The sequence below is a fragment of the Eurosta solidaginis genome, chromosome 2, assembly GCF_040869045.1.
Source record: "Eurosta solidaginis isolate ZX-2024a chromosome 2, ASM4086904v1, whole genome shotgun sequence".
Lineage (NCBI taxonomy): Eukaryota > Metazoa > Arthropoda > Insecta > Diptera > Tephritidae > Eurosta > Eurosta solidaginis.
In genome coordinates, this window is record NC_090320.1 from 189,558,895 (window position 1) to 189,581,548 (window position 22,654).

The following is a 22,654-nucleotide window of genomic DNA, read 5'->3' on the forward strand; positions in this document are numbered from 1 at the left end:
TATTTTGATATATGGAAGTCTATATCTATCTCGATTCCTTTATATATGTACAACCAACCGTTATCCAATCAAACTTAATATACTCTGTGAGCTCTGCTCAACTGAGTATAAAAAGGAACAGAGTGCAAAAACATTTGTTGTAATGGCGCCACTAATTTTAATGTCGAGAAGCTCGCGAGCTTTACGAGTATTTCGAGATACGAGAATCACGCGAGTTCTCGGTTTCTCCGGTCTCAAAATTCTCGCTTGTGTTCGAGAAGAAATCATATGCTCTAAGAACGAGATAATTAAGAATTGTATTTTGTGTGGAACTTTAAGTTCAATAAGGACTTTAATGCGGAAAACTTGACTAATTATTTCATTAAGCTTCTGTATGAAATTGGCATTAAATACAAATTTATTAAATTTAAATTTTGTTTTATTTTTTTTAGCAATACAACAGAAACTAACAGCAGCTCTGTGGTTATTAAATCGACTATCACTAGTGTTTCGCACGAAAAAACCAATGGAGAAAGTGAAACAGTTACAACAAAAACTACAAAGCGTGAAGAAAGTCAATTTTAGATTCAATGCAGAATGGCACAAGTTCCATTGAAAAGAATATTTTAACATCTACTTCAGCGTACGATATTAAAAGTATGTTTACAAATTATCGCTTCATATTGCAATATCATCTACTTTATAGTTTCATTTACATTCAACTAGACTTATTTTTCTCCGATAAGTAATATACTAGAATATATATGAATTTCTGAATTTTTCCATTGAGTTCTATTTAATTCACTTTTTAATTTTAAGTTCCCTTTACGTCTGAAATTACCTAAATTCGCAAAACCACTTACATTGTTTATCACAAGCTTTCGTTTGCTAACAGCTTTTTTTGGTTGCACCCATCCACAAAATAATTAAAGAACATTATTTAAATCATATTTACATTTTTACATACAAAATGAACTAATATAAAACAAAAGAAAAATTGACGGCTACCTAGGGTATCGCTTCGAAAACGCGCCTTCTCAGGAAATGGTTGGAAACTTCCAATACATAAATTTGGTTGAAGCAATTGCCTATCTCATAATTTGGCTCAAAAACGACCGACATATGTGGACTGCCGATGTATTGACTTTTTGAAAGAGGTAAGATGCTTTTGGCGGCCGCCGTGTTGTGGTGGTAGCGTGCTTCGCCTACCCCACCGAAGATCCTGGGTTCAATTCCCGGGCAAAGCAATATCAAAAATTTAGAAACAAGCTTTTTCCAAAATAAGGGTTTCTAAACGGGGATTTAGTTAACACTGCGACTGTATTTCTTTCATGAAATGCTTCTCAGTGAAAGCTCATCTGCCTTGCAGATGCCGTTCGGAGTCGGTGTAAAACATGTGGGTCCCGTATCGGCAATTTGTAGGAAAAATTGAAAGGAGCACGACGCAAATTGGAAGAGAAGTTCTGCCTAAAATCTCTTCGGAGGTTATCGAGCCTTTATTTGTTTTTAAGATACTTTTTAATCGGCAACTGAGAAGGCATTTTTTAAGCATTGGCTGAGTGTTGCTCGTATCTTAACCCATATGTGCTCACGGTCCTTGTAGTGGAGCGATTTCCACAATTTTTTTGAATACCGTTCTTTTAACAAAATATTAAATTAAAAAAAAAATAATAATATTAAAACGATTTTAAAAGGTGTACTACATGTAGTACGCTGGCCGCATACACAAGGAATAAGTAGTAACTTTTGGTTTCATAGAGACATTTTAAATCGTTTCTGTTCAGAATCTTTTATGGTAAAAAAACAAAAATTTATGGCGCTCAACATTACACTTTGCATGTAGCGGCACATCACATTTAATGCAGCAAGTAGTGGTCTTTTTATGACATTTGTCGCAACGTAACTGTTTACATTTTTCGTCTGATTTTCGTGTAATCTTAGTTAGTAAATGATCCTTTCTATCGAATTTGATATCGGCTGATGAGTGTGATGGAAGAATTACCAAAGTATTTCCATATGTAGATATAAGTAAAGTAGCGATACGTCGTCTAAAAGTGGTCCATTTTGTCTCCCCAACCTATGTGAATTTGCTATGCATTGTGCTCAGCAAGATCAATGCAATGCGCAAAAATAGAGGAATATCTTTTTCCTCGAATGGAAACACGGTATAGGCTAATATTTTCCTCTGCTCGATCGACCCCCCCTATGAAGCGATTGTACTCGTGGATAGACGTGGCTGATGAACTTTTAAATGCTTTTTATCCTTTTGGAACCAAAGTGTAACTTCTTTAGAGGCTGAAACAGGATCAATATTCGAAGCTACGTAAATAGAATTGCTATCTTTTCAGCGACTTACTATTATGTTGTTAGCACGAATTTTATGGTAGTCAAACCATTCCCTCTCTTTTTTCTGCAGTTCTGTCTTTTTTTGGAAGAGGAGAGTTGCTAATCGATTATGACGAATCGTTCCAGTCCCTTTTATATTGCGACTTTCTGACTACTAATAAGCTTATTGAGGTGAACAAATTGTCAAAGTACAGCCAATGAATAACATCAGGTTGCTTTGAGTTAAAATCGCACAGTAGGATAAAACTACGCTGGCACCAAACCCCATATCCTTGTATGCATTGCTAGGAAAAGTTTCGGCGCCTTGGTATGCTTCAAACCAAATCATGTAACCCTTATACTTCGCCCAACCCAAAACTGATACTCATACCTTATGGGCTTACCCTGTATATACAGCTTGCATCCGCGACCTCCGTAATATGGGACCATCTGTTCGTCAACGGTATGCTGAACTGTTTTAGGCGCAAGTAATTTATTTTCCAGGTTATTATTATCTACGAAGTGTAAGTTTCTTATAATGGACTCAAACCGATCCCTACGCATTGAATTTGATACAAAATAAATATAGTTTAAAAAAACACGCAAATATGGTGCCGTTTTTGTATCAACAATCCACATAGATATTTGATGTTGATAGCAGCGTATCACAGAGGTTCGTGTCTCCGCTATCAAGCACAACTCGTTTTGTAGCGAGTTATTTAACCACTACAATAACTGCTGCTATATGGGTCTAACTACCCTTTGCGCGCCTAGCCAAGAGAGTTACAAACAAGCATACATACAAGTGAAGCTAATATAATAATAATATATGTTAATGATGACGATTGTCTCTGACATTTTGCCAATACATCCGACGTCCCGCCACAGTGTTGTAGCCACTCAAAATTAAAATTCCAATAAGGCATCTGATTTCGTTTGCCATTATATTACCTGCTTCGTTGTGCTATAAGGCGTATTCATTTGAATTCAATACGATGAGTTGCAGAAAGTCATCTTAAGCCCGGTTTTTCAGTACAAGTTCAACTCTGTTTGTCAGTTAAACTACGCTTAAAATTATTCCGCAGTTTTTCAGTCTACTTTAACTGAAGTTTAAGCTTAGCTTAAGCGGCCGATCTGGCAGGGTTAAACTCTAGTTAACCTATCAGTTATTTGCATTCGTACGAATATACCCAACAAGCATTTAGGCTTGAGTACCATTAGAACTGAAGTTGATAACTAGGCATATTTCTAAAATCTCAACGGTTGTTTCGAAACAGTGACTGAACTTGAAAATCGTAGCGTACTCAAAAAAAAGGGAATTTTTTATAAAGCAAACATAATATTACTTAAGTTGTAAAAATTTAATTCCCCAATTTGTGGTTCTCTAACTGGACTCAAATGTTAGATTCCATACTACAGTAATTTCAAGAAAATAAAATAAAATATGTGTAATTCATTTTTAATCAATTACGCCTCATGACTGCTAAAAACCAAGTGTTTATTTCTCACAGTAAACAGCTGTTGGTTTTTGGGGTACCATCTTGGAGATTTGTTTTCAACTCCACCTCAACTCGATATCCATCCAGTATAGGATATCAACTGGAGAAATGTGTTGAATATTCATTTGAGAACTGTAAATTTCTCAAAATCTCTCGTAAGTTGGATAATAAGTAATAAAATAATATTAATGACGTTGGAGATCAACTCGAAAACTCTTAATTTTACAAAATTTCTCAAAGGTTGTTAGTGATTGGATAATGAAGCTGGATATCACCTCGAGAACTATCTGGTTTAAAAATAATTAAATAATGATGTTGGATATTACCTCCTAAACTAGATATATATTCAGCTGGAGAATTTTTTTCCATGTTTGTTGGGTAAACAAAATCCAGCTGTTGCCGTATCTACAAATGATCTAGATAATAAAAAACCAATGTTGCCGCACAAAAAATCCAACCCCAAAGGCATCTTTAAACTGTGACTGAAAAACTGGTCAGTAGTTTAACTGGAGTTTAAATTTGACTAGAGTTTAAGCTTAGCTTATCCAACTACTGAAAACCCGGGCCTTAGAAAGTGTTTTGAAATAAATCAAGTGACGTTGGCATTTTCTGGGATTTTCTTCATCGCTTTCCTTTAGAGTACTTATTATTTCATTTAAAGTTAAAAAACTTAAAAAAATATATATACATGTATATCGCTGGTAACCAAGCAAGAGATTCTAGAAGGCGAAACGTCTAGACTTTTGGAGAAATATGCTGACGAGGCAGCAGAGAATATAAAAGCAGCGCAAGCTGAGGAATGATGAATCAGTTTTGATTTAAACACGCTATTGGTTGTGAAGTATAATTGTGAAGTACTACTCTTGATGTAATCTAAATAAAGACCAGCTTGCAATACTAAATAGTGGAGTGATTTATTCAACAGTTTAGCGATTCGAACGTTAGCAGGTTTCAAATAAGCGGAATTTCCCTAAATTCGTTACAATATAAAGGAATTGCTTAACATTTTTTTATTATCTTTTTATTTTCTCTTTTTCAGTTCTAAGTGGAAAAGAGTACTGACTTATGATTTACAAGGTGAAAAACTTACTTTTATTAATTCAGAATGCGTACAATACTTGTATCAATACAATAAAGTACATATTAAAGAAATACGTCAAGCTACATTAATTCTTAAACTCCTGAAAATTATTCATATATGCCAGATTTGGATTGCTGCAAGTGAGTATGTGGCTTGCTTTAATTTACTTTTTTAAAGAAATGTGAGCTATACTTCCCTACCAACCATGAGTGGATAAAAATTTGGGCAATCATATATTGACGCTACCCAAAAAATTGGATAATTAGTTGGATAATTTTGTTCGGCGAGGTGCCGATATTATCCATGGTGAAATATGTTTTTCTGGTAGTGTGATTTCCCATCCTTATCACACTTATTCAAAAGCAACATATGGGAAAACGTAGAGCTTCACTTCTCTAATAAAAAATTTCGGGGGAGTGACAGCAAGGCAGGGCTGCCAACCGAACGAATAATATATCCAGAACACATTATCAAAATAACCAAAATAATTTCAATACCTTTTATTTAATTTTTATTTTTAATCAAAAATTTCAAAATACGACAAATAAAACATTTGAAAAACTTTACATATATCTGCCAATATACATCTAGACAAAGGAGCTTATAATTAAAAATAGATTTATTATAATAATAAATCCATTGCAAATACAAAAATTAATAAATTTATTTTATTAAAAATAAAATAGTAACGGTATAAGGAAATTGAACAAATGAAATAAAATAAAATAATGTAAATTGAAATAAAAAATATATACATTAAAAAATAAAATACATTAAAATAAAATAAAACAAAATTAAAATAAAACAAAACAACATAAAATAAAATAAAATAATGTAAATTAAATTAAAATAAAACAAACGAAAATGAAATAAAATTAAATAAAATAAAATAATGTAAATTGAAATTAATTAAAATAAAAAAGAAATAAAAAATACGTTCAAATATAATAAAACAAAATTAAATAAAGTAAAATAAAATAAAACTAAAATAAAATTAAATTAAGTTTATTTATTTGTAAGAGCTTTTTGTTCGTTCAATTTAAAGCAAAAACATTAGTTTTTCTTTTTTTCTCCGACGCATTTCGACACGTTATTGTGTCTTCTTCAGGTAGACTATGTATTTATTTTGACAAGAAAACATAATTAGAAAATATTTTTCTAAATTATAGTACATACATACCATAACATAAATTGTAGACTGCAAATTAACTACAAATTTTTACAAAAATATATACATTTAACATAAACAAAATTTTTACATTTAAAAAACCATCTACACTCTACCCCAGCTGTTCGTCAATTGTTGGTTATCACACATTTGTATGCACAGCTGATATTATCTACATCCTCTTTGTAGTTCATTGCATTATTTATCTGCTGTTGGATTCGAAGCCCTTCCAACGTTAATCTTTTCTTTATTTTGCTTTCCACATCTATTATTCGAAATCAGCTGAGTGATCGAATTTGTTGATGTGCTGCGCCAAGGCTGTCGTCATCTTTCTATTTTTTGCGTCTGCTTTATGTTCGCCTATTCTTACTCCCAAAGCTCGCTTCGTTGTTGCTATATATATTTTGTCGCAGGGTTCGCCTTCTTTGCCATTACATTTAATTTCATAAATAACGTTGTGTTGTTGTTCCTTTTTTGTTTTGTCTTTAGTTTTTGTAAATATTGTATTAAGTGTTTGATGTGGTCGATGCGCAAAAGCTATAGTGTTGTTGGGTATGTATGTGCCTAACGTTTTCATGTCTGTTAGTCCTGGTACATATGTTATGCCGGTAAATATTTTCTTTTGGTTATCTGCTTTTGTGTTCTGATTTGAATGTTTGCGAAATCGCGAGTACTCCATGCATGCATGTATGGAGTACTCGCTATGGACCAACCGAGTGCTCCAAAATTAACCACAATCCATACAAAAAATATGGTCCAATTAACATTGCGATGTCCTAGGACTGGACCATATACCCTGGACGAGGCTACAGACTTGGCATACCAGTTTGTTTTTATGCCATTGTTGAATCTGTGGAGTTGAATATCCAAAAACGCCAACTTTTTATTTTCTTCTTCTTCACAAGTAAATTTGATTTTTGTATGTTGGTTATTGAGGGTTTTCAATATCATTTCTACGTCCGTTTTCTGAATTATAGCAAATGTGTCGTCTACATATTTCTTTATATAGATTCCTTTTGATCTTAATTCAGCTATACTATCGTCTAGTATTTTGTCTAAGACAATGTCCGCTACAGTCGGGGTAGAGGATTCCCCATTGGCATTCCAAATATTTGTTGGTATATTATTTCGTCGCTAACAAAGTAGTTGTTGTCTCTCAAACAAAATTCTAGGACCGATAGAAATTGCTTCCTCGTAAGAGTTGTTTGGTTCTCTAGAGTTGGTCACTGTTGCATAATTGTTCGGATTGCTAAGTGGATTGGGATGTTCGTAAAAAGCGAAACGACGTCAAAGGATACCAGTATTTCGTCGTCTTCGATTCTAGTTTCTTTTAAATCTTTCAGTTGTAACGAGTTCTTGATATTATAATTTTCCGAGACAATATTCTTTAATATTTTTCCAATAAATTTAGCGAGTTTGTAGCATGGGACGTTAACTGACGATGAAATGGGTCTAAGTGGAATGTTTTCCTTGTGAATTTTTGGTAGTCCGTATAATTTAGGTGCACTAGCTGCATGGCATGTCAATAATTGTCTAGTTTTCGCGTCAATGTTCTTTTGCTTATATATTTCATTTACGAGGGTGTTGTTTTTCCTTAACAACTGTTGCGTGTGGTCAATTCTCATCGTTCTGTACGTTTGCTTGTCACTTAGAAGGTCCTTTATCTTATTTTTATATTCCGTCTTGTACATAATCACAGTTTTGTTACCTTTATCTGCACTAGTTATTATTATAAAGTCCTTGTGTTTATTTATAAATTTGGCCGTTTCATCGTAAACCTTCAAAATAAATTTTTCTTTTGGTGCACATTTCATTTTGTTTTTGTAGTTGCTTATTCTATTCGCAATCCTGCATCGTACCGTATTTTTATGATCTTCATCTTCGATCCTTTGGACTCCTTGTTCGATGTCGGCAATCATATGTATGGGTGAAAAAGATTTCTTTGAGACTGGTAGTGCAAATTTATTTCCCAGGGACAACAATCAGCGACATTCTTTCTGTACATCAATTTCGGTTTTGTTAACCAACCAATCCTCATTAGACCTTAAACCATTTCTCAAAGTTTTTTTTACAAAATTAAATTAAATTAAAAAAATAAAATAATAGAAAATAAAATAAATTAAAACAAAATATAGATGTTTCTCCATCTCCACTCCAACCAGGAGTGCGGTATTATTTACTCTTCCAGTCCAGGCTGTTGTTGAACTATTTGCCGATTCAGAAGAGTACTTCTGTTGCGTGTGTCGAAAAATTAACTAATATAATTTGAGTACTCCCCCGTATGGTCTGGTTTCTTGTGCCCACCAGCGTCTTTACCTTTCCATTCTTATAAGTACAACAAACGCAAAAATCGCGCAATCGATCCCCAATATATTCCACTTACTTATAAAATTCGACGTTCGCCATTTGAGCTGGGATTAAGCAACGTCATGAACTTTTACAAAGGGCCAGCAGCCTGGGTGGAATTTAATGTATATTCCAGGACCTGACCCCAACCTTCTTAGATCCCACTTGTGTAGACAGGCAAACCATTTTTCTTTGCTGCAGCTCTGCAAGGAAAAAGTAGGGATGAATATGCAAACATTTCTAGTCATCCAAAATCCATTTGCGTTGTCATCATCTTTTGGAGCTGGGAAAAAGCAAAATCTAAGCTTAATGTTGTTGTTGTAGCGATAAGGTTGCTCCCCGAAGGCTTTGGGGAGTGTTATCGATGTGATGGTCCTTTGCCGGATACAAATCCGGTACGCTCCGATACCATAGCACCATTAAGGTGCTAGCCCGACCATCTCGGGAACGATTTATGTAGCCACGTTAAACCTTCAGGCCATTCCCTCCCTCCCTACCCCCAAGTTCCATGAGGAGCTTGGGTTTGCCAGAGCCTCGTCTGTTAGTGAAACAGGATTCGCCGCGGATAGGTGAGGTTGACAATTGGGTTTGGAGAAGCTATATATTGCGCTGGCAACCTGAAAGGTTGCGCTACACATCTCCTTGAATCTGGTATTTTAGTCGCCTCTTACGACAGGCATACCTACCGCGGGTATATTCCGATCCCCTAACCCGCTGGGGAAATCTAAGCTTAATCGTATAGTTCTATTCAAGCATACCTGAAAAATATAAAAACAACAATTACTCTTTTCGGAATAAATATTATAAGATTCCAAGTTTTACCAAAAATTTAGCAATTTGAATAATTTTTACATGTTTTACCTCAGATTTTATGATTACAAATTTATTTTTAACAGCTGTTTTGTTTGTCATTTTTTGAATAATTTTAAAATCATCTTGTTTCATTTGCACTCATTGTAGAAAGAAGAGTAACATAGTTTTGCTGTGGAAATAACAAAAAAAGTTTTCATAATGTGCGTTGGTCTTGGAGTTCGTGGTGAAAATGACAAAAAGTGGGTAGCCATAGTTGGCAGGGTTGTATTTTATGAAATGAAGCATGTATATCATGTATGTATGCATGTATATTAACGTTAATAAAGAAGGCTTCAATATATTTGTATAATAGCTTTCAGAACATGTTATTTTCTCGTGGAGACTCTAATTGGCGCAATCGCTCCATTTCGTCCATAGCTTTCTCGTTGCATGGTTTTTTCCCCATTAGTTTGGCACAATAGAGCTTTTCTATATAAATACCATTCAAAGATTTTACTCGGCTCAATGCCACATATGCCTGGCGTTTGGCGAAAAGTGCAGACCCTAGGCACATCACTGCGTTATGCACCGTACCCCTTGCATTTTGTGAACTGTGCAAGCCCAACACAATATAGTTGGAAGCTGTACTCGTTCAATAGTGCCATAATTTTGTAACGCAGGGAACTGTACAGACCCGGGTTTAATTAAATTATCACCCTCGCGCCCAAAATCAATGTAAACAGGTGGAATGTCATCGTCGAACATTTGATCCCTTCGGTATAACGGCCACACTATTTCAGTTATAACGCCCATAGCACCATTAACAAGTCCTTGATCCATGTTAATGCTAGAGCGTAACATAACCCTTGCCCCGGTAAATATTTCTAAAATGTTTTGTAGTTCTCCAGTTTTGTTTACATCACCTGACACTATGTTTTCCATATTTATGTTGTTAGCATTTCTTGAAACGCTCACTAGAACATCCTGGGCCTTAATTCTATAAATATGTGTGCCTTGATTCCGATAATGGTTAAGGACAGCTGTATTATGTGCATCGACCTGGGCCCGACTAGGATAAATTTTAATGGCTTTGTCTATAGTGAAGTCACCGGATGAGTCAGTTAGCACCTTAGACATCGGTATAGAGAAATGTGGTGCATTTAGTTCACCAATTCGAAGGGCGTTCAACAAGTCCGCAAAAGTCTTGTCACCATGCTGGCGCATATTTTCTGTTAGTTCAACAATGCTAAAAAATCTCCATAAATGGGTAGCAGGAACGAATCGAGCGGGCTGATCAAACACCTGTGCTCACCGAATATGTGGCAATTGAAATAGATCACCAAAGACCATTATGTTAATACCTCCGAAAAGTTGTTCCTCCTCTTCTTTAACTGTCATAATCGTGAATCAATCATGCACAGCATTTCATAGTCGATGAACAAAAACTGTATATTTCCACTGATTTCGCAGGACCTTCAAATAGTTGCCAGTCAGATGTGCCAGACTACCAACCATTTTACCATCCTTCTTAAACAATGTGTGCAAAGTTCTACCGCCAACATTCGGGCTGCCACACCAGTTAAAGCACCTACTTTTGCCGTTTTTTTGCCATAGCAGCGATTTACTAAATTCTTTAGAGCATTAAATATAATGCCCCTATTACCGTTTACAACTCAACTTTGGTTGGGTTGAAATTTCGCAATTTGGTATTACAGATTACAATTCAACATGTCAAAAAAATGTCGGTTGAGTTGCCTAGTCTAACAACATTTTGTGGCATTACCGTTTACAACCTTGTGTTAGTGTAGTTTTCAGAGACGTCAAAATCTTACAACTGATTACTAGCATTCATATTTCATCATTCTCATACAATTTTGCAGTTCTTTTGATAAAATGTAACATTTTACAAGACGGTTCACCACCTAATTTTTAACAAGAATTTTCAAAGTTGGTATCAAAGAACACGTTTCGACCTCCGATTTAAGAATCCGAAAACAAAAATTAAACATTTAATTTCTGTCATATCATTTCAGTTTAAAATATCATGTGATTATATTTTGCCATATTTTTTGTACACACTAAATCAGGTGTTGGAACCCAGGGTTATTTTTATAAATCGTGGCCAAAGACCGCCAACGCAGAAAGATGTTCTGTGCGAAAAAAAACTGTGGATCGGGCTTCATATTTCGGAACTCGGGCTATTTTGTGGGTTTTTAAGTATTTTTCGAAAGAAATAAAATTTCTAATTTCCGCTTTTGAATCCTAAAAACGGAGATCGAAACGCGTTTTTTGATACCACGCAAAAATAGAGGGGTACAGGTTTCCCCCGAAAGCGTTTGCGGAAATGGTTCCTAATTTTGTTTAGTACTGAGCAAAATGCTTCTTTTCAAATCTGCCAAATAACTTCATTCGAAGCTCATCATTTGTCAATTAAACATTTTCTTACTTGGTGCTAGGTAGTTTCAAGGGACTGGAATGAATGTTTTCCGTATTCGCGACATGTCAATCGCCAACATTTTCGCCATTATAAAATAGATTTCATATCATATAATATCTTGTAATAACAAAATCACTTTTCTTTCGCTTAAATTTCCGCCACAAATTGGTCAGCTGTTCATTTATCTGTCAAATCATCACTTTCCTAGGTTGGCGACACCAATTCAACTTCAACTGAAATAAAATGTAATTCGTAATACCAAACAGGAGTTGAGTTGTCTGAAAGTTGAGTTGTTTTAATTACAACCCAGCTAAGTTGAGTTGTATACCGTAATAGGGGCATAAATGTTTTACCAACGCCAGCACCTCCGGTAACAAATATCCTCACGCGATTTCAGTTGGTCATTAATGTTTCGAGCTATTGAGCTAAGCAAATTTTTCTGTCGCACATTCATAGCAGCGTATGCATTTTGGAACTGCTCATTTGTCAATACTTTCTCGTTAGTTTCCTCTTCTACGAACTCGGCCTCTTCAAATTGTTCTGGATTTTTGAAAAGGTTTAGCGCATGAGCTTGATTTAATGCAATTTGCAGTTGCTGATCTCGCGCATTGTGCAATTCAAAGTATGCACTTAATTTCCAATTTTGAAACTCGTATCTAAATATTTTTTATATAATTAATTCGATCCGTGCGCCACCTTACGGAATTTTTGTCTCCTTTTGATCCTTTGCCGCAGCGTCTTAACCTATCTGTGAAGTTTCATGTTTGTAGTTCAAAACTCCAAATTTCCAAATTCTTATCTAAATATTTCGATCCGTGCGCCATCTAACGGAATGTTTGTCTCCTTTTCTTTTTCTTTTTACGCTTGTAGCTCAATGAGAACTTACATAAAAATCAATTCCAAAATTCCCTGCGTTCCGTTTGATTTTTCTAAATATCTCAGTCCGTGCGCCCCCTAGCGAAACTTTCCATTGTGTCATCGGCTGTAATCGGCCTCTGAATTAAGCTCTAAATTTTTAGCCTCTAGCTCATAGAGAAGTTACTTAAAACCCGGTTTCAAATTTCCATATTATTTCTAATTTTTTCAATATCTTCCGAACTGTTTTTAAAAATTGTAGGAATAATTGGACTTAAAATTCCGATTAAAAATTTGGATTTGTACTGAGACCTTAAATTTTTTGATTACGCTTTCTCAATCATGATCATACGGGCGGTTTTTAGTCCACTCTCACCCCAAACGTCTGCTATTTTGGGGACTTTGAGTCGAGCCACGCACCGTATTAATTACCTTAAAATATTTAAAGCTTCTGTCTTTCCTCACATTTCCCATTGATAAATACAACTCTTATGCTTTTCTTGTAACTAGGGGAGTGTCTTCCCCTAAGGTTTTTAGGAGCATCACCGATGAACATGGTCCCTCGCCGGATATTGATCAGATACGTTCCGGAAACCATCACCATTAATGTACTAGACCTACCATATCGGAAATGATTTGATATGACCCCGTCTGTGGATTTTAAACACTTCTTATGACAGGCGTGCCCACCGCGCCTTTATTCTAAGTCCTTTAACCCACTGAGAGTTAAATAAAACTGCATACATTTTTCATCTGATTGATTATGCAAGCTTACATTAAAATACGATCATACGATGTCAATATTTAAAACAAAAGATGTACAATGATTAATATTAGTTAATAAAGTTTAATGCAAAGTTCACGAATATTAGTGAAAGCTCTTCAAATGTGCAGCTTTGTAATTCATCGAGTATAATAATTTGTTAAATTAATTTTCTTTTTGTATGAATTTAGCGCGGATTGCCCTAATTGCTTTTAAATGTATAAACACATTTATTTGAAGCAATTTTTTTATTTAATTTATTTAATAATTTGGGAAAATTTTAAACAACGTAACACCAGGACGGACAAGGCGACAGCTGTTTCGATTATACTTTGCAAATCTCTTCGAAGCCTTCTCCCGGGAGTGGGATTTGAACCCGCACTCCTAGGTTTTCAACTCACATTTACTGAATCTAGCCCGATGCCTCAGATAAAAAATCAAGCGTCTTAAAAGTTTCAACTGCGCAACAACGGAACCGGATTAGATGTAATTAGGTACGAGAAACTAGTTAAAAGTTTTGTTATTGAAGTTTATGGGCACTGCTGCTCAACCCTTATAACACTTGTAGCACTTTTGTTTTTGTTTTGCCTTGAATCATAGGCACAGATACAAATTCACACTTCAAATATGAAAAAAAAATATTTGTCGCACTACGATATGCCCTCACATCATGATTCAATTACTAGAGGTTTGTTCTCCAATGATGACAGATCTTTGACACTCCCAAATTGAAAAATCTGGACGGGTTGCTTTTACGAAGAAAGGAAAAAGGGGAGTAATTCAATTCCCTTAAGTGGAAATTGTAGTAGAAGTTTATTCAAAAATGCACTTGGTTTCAAAAACTGCTTATATGAGCATAAGTTCAATGCATGGAGTTAATGAAAATCATTCTGAGGTGAAGCGTTCTTCAATCTAACTCTAATATAGGGCAGATTTGTGACAAATCCTGAATTGGGAAATTTTAGAAAATATTTTGAGATAGCACGATTTTGAACAGGCAGCCGACATAGGGTGATACTCTACTCAGCAGCCGCAATGAACTGACAAAAACAAAAATAAAAGAAAATGGCTTATTATTATTATATTCCTACCTTGACTTTGACAGAAGAGTTAAGGTTTTGGGCGGCCCTGCTACACAGGTCGTATTGACCTTTTTACTCTGGAATTTCGGAAAGCTCTTTTCCGTTAAGTATTAAGTGGAAGCGTTTCGGATAAACCGTTAATGTAGAAAATTCGGAATACGTTCATTTGATACTACCTCACGAGGTCCGACTATTCCAAATAAGTATATACATAATATTCCAAATGTAAAACGTTCCTCAAATGCTTAAATGGAGACCTATGTTCCGAATATACGGAATGAAGTAAGTTAACGTGCTCAATTACTAATGACATTTTTACGCGAATCGGTTGTTGACGTTGAACGATGAATTTTTATTTGGTTTAGGTTTCGTATGTTCATGGGTTTACGAAAGTGCACGATTCCTTGGTGTCCGTACTTTTCATAAAACCTATGTTCACCCACACTAATAGATCATGGCATAGTTAATAAATTCATCAGAAAATTTAAAAAATGTTCGAAAGAATTATGCAGTTCAGTACTTATCGGGTATTTGTAAACTGATTGCTTCCTATTTCTACTACTAATATTTTTCGAAAATTCGCAAAGAAATAACACAGTTATCGAATGCCAATTCAATTCGGGAGCAAAATGGCTACAATTGTCAAAAAATGTGTCTGTCGAGCAAACCTCTTGTGATTGAATCATGCCCTCACATATAATTTCGAATCATATCAAAAAGCTCGAATTTCTTATGAAAGTGCCAAGAAAAAGCACTCCCGTATGAAGCTCAAGCACATGCGTATGATACAAAAAATTTACACTAACAATTCGACAACTAAAAATTATTCAAAAATATGATAACACTGAAAAAAATTTGTTATCAAAATTCCTTCATAAGTAAAATGAAAATATATAACTGACCGCAGAACTGAAATATATGGGGCACATGATCAAAGAATATAAGCAAAACTGTACCAAAAGAAGAGGAGACTATTCTAACTTCATATGATAATAGTTAGGTCAGTAACTACACCTTTTCCAGTTTAAGTTCAGAAATTTACAGTTCATATTCAGAAAATTACAATTTAAGTTCAGAATTTCCAATTTAAGTTGAGAAATTTGCAATTAAAGTCCAGAAATTTACAATTCATATTCAGAATTTCTAATTCAAGTCCAGAAAATTACAATTCAAGTTCAGAAATTCCAATCAAGTTCAGAAATTTGCAATTCATAGTCAGAAAATTACAATTCAAGTTCATAATTTCCAATTTAAGTTCAGAAAATTACAATTCAAGTTCAGAAAATTACAATTCAAGTTCAGAAAATTACAACTCAAGTACAGAAAATTGCAATTCAAGTTCAGAATTTCCAATTTAAGTTCAGAAATTACAATTCAAGTTCAGAAATTTGCAATTCATATTCAGAATTAGCAATTCAAGTTCAGAAAATTACAATTCAAGTTCAGAAATTTACAGTTCAAGTTCAGAAATTTCCAATTCATAATCAGAAAATTACAATTCAAGTTCAAAAAATTACAATTCAAGTTCAGAAAATTACAATTTAAGTTCAGTAAATTTTTCAGGTATTTTTATTTCATCCAATGGAAATCTGTGCATGCAAAATTGTTTAAACATATACATACATTTCCAAAATAAATATGTAAACAAAAAACCCTTCCATATGTATATCAGAAAAATCTCGCTACATTCCCAAACTCCGAATATTTTGCAACACCGAGTATAATCATGAGGTCAATTGTAAGCAAGTTGGAAAATTGGAATGCAATAACTTTGAAAACGAGTACGCTTACAAAATTTCTTCAGTTTTATGAACTTGTAATTATTTATTTCATAGTTATAATAAGTAAAAATTGTATTACATATAAACGTTGTAACATTGCATAGTACATAATAACAAAAAGAATGGACAAAAGTTGCGCATGCATATCTACATTAGCAAAAACGCCTCTTACATCTGTAAAATGAGTGCTTGTGCGACTTACATATATACATGTATTTTTATATGGCATATGTCTGTGAATTACGTTATACAGAGGTAAAAGAGATGCACGTTGTATGTCAATTTATGTGTGTATCAATATTAGAGTGTCCCACTTTTAGCGAAGAAGTCTTTGATTTGTAAATGTATAACGAATGTATATGCATGCTTTGGGTTGCTCATTCCCCGGCCAGCATATCGCGCAACGAAAGTACATCAGCATGAAAGCTAAAGCAGTGCTGTGTTGCTGAAGCTCAATCTCCGCCGGTTACGGCTACCTTGGCATCATCAATTTTTCTTTCTAAATATTGCAGCCTCTGCTCTGTCAGATCTGCACTTTGCACATTGGGCACATCCATATTTTACTTTACAATGGATGTTATTTTGGACCATATTGCCTCCACTGGGGTTAACATGGGCGAATATGGTCCCGAACGAAGGACACGTGCGAGCCCATTTGAGTGTTCGAGCACGGCTGCTTCAATCACGTTATCACAAATAATCACCACGTCACTCAAGTTGTTTCCTAATTCATGCCACGTTTGCAAAACTGTTTGTATCCAGCGGCTGCAAGAAGCTGCTGTGAAAGAACATCGCTGCATGTCTAAAGACACAACTGATGATGCCGAGATAGCTTCTATAAGGTGGATATTGGGACCACGGGAAACTGAGAACATCTGTACTGCACGTTCACCCCGTTTTGATCTACCTCGCGAATGTCTGCAAAACAAATTAAAATTTGTTTCATGAATATATATCAGCTGTTTACCAGTCTGGATTAACGTGTTTAGTTGTGTGACATATTCGGCCCTTTTGGCCTTATTTTGTGGTGAATTTACTGTGTATGGTTGTGCGTGCACCTTTTTCAGTGTAAACATTCTGCCCTCAAGATAATTGTTTACAGAGGATTTTGATAAATTTATATTGTAAATATTCAAAAATTGTAGCTGTATCTTCTTCAGGGTAATGCAGCAGACCCGTTCGATCTAGTTTAGCCCTTCGGCTATTTGTTCTTCGGTTAATTTACTTGGCTTCTTGCCCCCTGGGCTTATTTGTCCAACCTGCCACTCGTTACCCAAGTGTACGCAGTTTTATATGCTATGTCCAGAGAAGTGGATAATGAAGTCCAATCTTCTCAGCGGGTTTGCAACATTAACTATGCGTTCCCTGTCGTAGGATGAATATCGTTTATATTTCTTCCTTTGGACGTCTTCGGTGCCTACCGGAAAAATATGTTTACATAGAATCGCTGCTGATTATATGAACGGGTAGTGAAAAATTATCAAACTACATAAATAGGGTTTAAAAAAATCGTTTTCTCATACCTATATGACACTACATTTTTTTTTTTTTTACAATTGTAAAACAGCTTACAAACAACAAAAACAAGGGAGACCAATATTTCCAACATAACCCATATTAAGGAAGAGAGAGACGAAAAATTGATAAGCTATTCATGTTTGTATTGCCATATACCTAGGTATAAGAGAAACTTTTGTAAGACCCTGTATTTCTATGTACATAGAAATGGTACTCAATTCGATCAGCATTTTCTCATGGCCCTATTACCATGCCTATTTCTCAAGGTATTTACAATGTTCGGTATGTTTAGAAAAAGTATACGCCAAAGTCTGCAGGTTGTGGCACGATGCCCTTGCTATAAGGGAAAGGGTGTGATATTTCTCAATGCCTTTATGTATGAAGTTAGCTATGTGTGGCAGCACGCCACCTCCTATGGCATGCCAATGTTAAAAGGGCCTAATGTGTATAGGCGGTGGTTGGTCCTGCTACAATGGTTATAATAATTCTATGTATGTACTTGGGCACTTACATTTAGCAACTTTAGGCAAATTTCGTACTAAAACCATGATTGCCCATATAATTTTTATGAGAAATTGAAGAGTACGATACGGACCACCCTAACGTTCATATTAGGGGCTCATATTATGGATGAATTTTTACATTTCGAGTGTTTTCCCTCGACACTTATTTTGGTATCGATTACTTTTACCGAGCCTTTTATATGAGTACAAGTATCGAGTACAAGGTGATATCGGAAAAACAATAAGCCACCCAGCTCTGGATCACGATCAAACCTCATTGGAACGATCCGGATCAGTCCTATAAGAGTTGGCAGCACTCAACTAATGTGCACACATAATAGTGTAACGAATTTTGGGAATTTCTGATTATTATTCAGCTCCTGTTAACGTTCGAATCTCTGAACTGTCGAATAAATAACTCAAATATTCAGTATAACAAAATGTTCTTTATTTAGACTGCTGTTGGAGCAGTACTTCACAATTTCAATTATCGCGTACTTCACTAAGGTCCGGGTTTTCAGTGCGAGTTTAAACTACAGCTAAAGTTGAATAGAGTTTAACTTTGCCACTTTGTTCGATAACATAAAATTCTGCTGCTCAGCTCAGCTTAAGCGGCCGAAGTGGCAGGGCTAAACTGTAGTCAACTTTAACTGTAAACTCGCACTGAGAAACTGGGCATAAAGCGTGTTGAAATCAAACTGACTAATTATAGCTTGCACCGCGCTGCTTTTACACTCTTAGTTAGCCTCGTTCACCTATTTCTCCTAAAGTCTAGACTTTTCATGAACATGCCTTCAGGAACAGTTGTATCTCATACTTGATTATTTAGCTATATATATGTACATATATCTGTAGTTTATGGTTTTCTTCTAACTATATGCGAGTGTATGTGTGAGTAACAATTGCTAGAAGTTAACGTCTGCTCTTAGCTGATGACTACAGATATGTGTGTGTGAAATAATCTCTTTGCTTCAAGCTTGTGGTTATGTGTGTGAAATATTCTTCGTCGCCTTCTATGCATGTGTGTAAATGGCTTACTGTTGTTGTGTTTATTTACTAACAGCATAGTAGTGCTGTTAGAAATGCTATTATTCGCCACAATAGGGTACGTGTTAATTTAACACTTTTTTGCCGAATCGCTCAAAACATTTCGGTTTGGTAGGCGAAACACGCTACCACCACACCACGTTGGCCGCCATTTTTTAGTAAAGTTGAAACTATGATTTTGTACTTTATTGCGCTTATGCCCGGTTTTTCAGTGCGAGTTTGAACTCCAGTTAAAGTTGACTAGAGTTAATCCTTGCCGTTTTGTTCGATAACATAAAATTCTGCTGCTTATCTCAGCTTAAGCGGCCAAAGTGGCAACTTTAACTGGAGTTTAAACTCGCACTAAAAACCGATCATTAATTGTCAAAGTTAAGTTATGGCAGATTGTTCTATCCAAGGTGAATTCAGTACCAGGTGTTGTTATCCCAACAGCTGATTGCTTCTTCTTATTTATTTTTCGTACAACGCCTTGTACAACAATATGTCAGGTAATCGAAATCAATGAACATTTTCTTTTGACTTGACATTCTTCTACACGGCGAATTGGTTGAATCACCTTGTTTGGATGCGCGTTGATTCTATCTGTTTGCAGCTTAAGGTTTTATAAATCTATTTTACTTTGGGGTAACTATTTCGGACTTATCTCGTGAAGTTCGTGTATGATAATTTTTTGTATTTACAAAGTTTTTATGATTACAAGTAAAGCAGTACGAATTGTGAGTATGAGATGGCGCGTTTGTGAATCGACAACCCAGCTAAGACGATCTTCCACCCAACCAACAAAATACAAAGTACAACATATAGATTGCCTTACTTACGATTAATAAACAAACTTCGGGGTGTAATAAACATACATACATCAACACTTTTTTTGCACGTCTAGTTATCTAAAATTTAGTTTCTTATTAACTTGAAAGTATTATTATAGCAATTCATCAAACCAGCATATTCGCATTTACACATGCGCAGGTAATCTTTATTATCTAGTAATTAACATCAACTTCTTCCATTAAGCGTTATACAAATGTATAAAATGTAAAACGAAGGAAAAAATCTATTTGAATAACGAAAACGTTAATTAATTTTTTACTGTTATTACTATATACATATTTATACAACTTTTTAATAAAAAAAATACTGTTGGCATTTAAATGACATGTATACATATTTTTAAGTAAAAACATATGTAGGTATATGCTTTTAATAAATATTTATATTTCATCTCTAAAACACATATATACACACACGTATATATATATATATATATATATATATATGTACGTATACATAACGAGTTTTTAAACTCAGATTTTTTTACATATACATATATATTTTACTTGCGGAGCATTTTTTGGACTATTTGTATAGAAAATTTACAAATGTATAATATGTTTGACAAAGAATGCATACATATATGCCAATGTTATCGAAAAATTATAATTTTCGGAAATTATTTTCAATAAAAATCTTAAGGTACGCTGCTAATACTCGTATTCAATTATTTATCCACATATTTCTACATTTGTCATACAAGCATGTGCTGGAATTCACTTTCGAGTTGTTGTTGTAGCAGTGCTTCGCTCCATCCAATAGGCGCGACCGATCACAAATTATCATCAATATCCTCTAACGGGAGTCCAAGGAAACTTCCGGTTTCAACAGGAGTGTGTTGTATTTAAAGAGATGTTTGGTGTCATGTGGGGACACATTGCAATCAGGAAATACATTTTGTATGTCGGGGTTGATTCTGGATATGTATGAGTTTAACCTGTTACAGTACCGACATCGAAGTTGAGTTAGAGTGAGGCGCGTTTCTCTAGGGTTAGTGCGTTCCTCTTCTGCATTTCATTTCTCTCCCAAATGGGGAGTACTCTCATCTCATTGTCTGGGTGGTGTTCTGGAGGCATAAGAAGACAGCCCGTAGCAGTTCTGAGAGCGGTGTTTTGACAGGCCTGTGTTTTCTTCAGGTGAGTAACCTTTAGGCTTGACGACCATATCGGGGACGTTTAGCATGCAACGGACCAATTGCTTTGTAAGTGGCTATGTGCGTTTGTTGTTGTTGGTGTTGTAGCAGTGCTTCGCCCCATCCCATAGGTGCGACCGATCACAAAGTGCCATCAATGTCCTATAACGGGAGTCCAAGGAAACTTGCTATTTCAACAGGGGTGGACCATAGAGAGGGGTGTTAGAGGCGTTGATTCCACATTACAATTGAAGAGATGGCTGGTGTCATGTGGGGACACATTGCTAGCAGGACATACATTTTGTATGTCGGGGCTGATTCTGGATATGTATGAGTTTAACCTGTTACAGTACCCAGATCGAAGTTGAGCTAGAGTGACGCGCGTTTCCCTAGGGAGAAGTTCTGGGTATCTTTCTTTAAGAACTGGAGTCGCCGGCCAATTTCTGCCATAGAAGTTCGACGCCTGTTTGTGGATATCACTGAGGACCTGCTTGTGCTTTTTTGCTACATAAGGCTGTGTTCTCCGGTGCCGTATTTCCTCATAATGCTTACGGATATGACCCCTTAAGCCCCTGGGAGGTGTAACCTTATCAATCAGATATCTGTTGGCATGCCCAGGTTTCTGGGTATTCAACAGAAACTGTTTCAGCATTTAATTTATTTCCCTAATGGGGAGTACTCTCGCCTCATTGTGTGGGGGGTGTTCTGGAGGCACAAGAAGACAGCCCGTAGCGGTTCTGAATGTAGTATTTTGGAAGGCCTGTATTTTTTTCTAGTGAATAACCTTTAGGCTTGGCAACGCGGGGACGCGAAGCATTCAATCGGCCGGCCAATTGCTTTGTAAGTGGTGATGAGCGTTTCTTTATCTTTACCCTAAGTGCTGCCGGCAAGATATTTGAGGATTTTAGGCGCAATTGCGGTTGCATGTTCGCCAAACTCTAAACCCTGAACGAACGTCACACCCAGTATTTTTGGGTGTAAGACAGTCTTTAGCGTAATGCCATCGACGTAGATGTCCAATATGGCCATAATTTGCCGTGTATATGTTGTACATAAGTTCGCCGATGATTTGGACGGTTACAATGTCAGGTTTTCGCAAGGCGAAAAGACTGTAGAGATCAGGCAGATAGCTGTTAATTTTATTACATAGCTCATCGATCAGTCATCGGCGTAAGATACAATGGTGGCGAAGGGACCTTCGGTATAAAGAAGTTAAACAAAATCTGGGACAGGATAGTACACCACCTTGTGGTAGTTCTTCTGTGTTAAGATGTTACGTTCCTGAATTGCACCGATGCTTGCCGACCAAACAGTCCTCGTTTATCGTGCAGAATGCCACAGACTGTGGTGGGCATTGAAATCGCCTAGAATAATACGATTTTCGCCAGTGAGTATTGCGCTTATGTCAGGGCAGTATCCACTGGGGCAGCAGGTGATCGAATTGATGTAGAGGTTGATTATTTCTTAATTTACATCGCCTGACGGGACAGATATGCCTTGACGTTCCAGGACACC

General features: G+C 35.7%; 1 protein-coding gene across 10 annotated transcripts in view; it reads left to right on the forward strand.

Annotated features, from left to right (window-relative positions):
* Positions 1–22,654, forward strand: part of l(2)gl (LLGL domain-containing protein l(2)gl) — a 188,190-nt gene that overhangs the window by 127,274 nt on the left and 38,262 nt on the right. For 6 of the 10 annotated variants that reach the window (XM_067766627.1, XM_067766628.1, XM_067766632.1 and 3 more), the window contains one exon: positions 432–764. The exons of 2 other annotated variants lie outside the window; for them this stretch is intronic. In XM_067766627.1, coding sequence (XP_067622728.1) covers positions 432–564 — 133 coding nt within the window. In that variant the 3' untranslated portion in view covers positions 565–764. Of the gene's footprint in view, positions 1–431; positions 765–991; positions 5,633–22,654 lie in introns of those variants that run through there. 2 more of the 10 variants (XR_010949715.1, XR_010949717.1) reach the window with 2 other exon arrangements.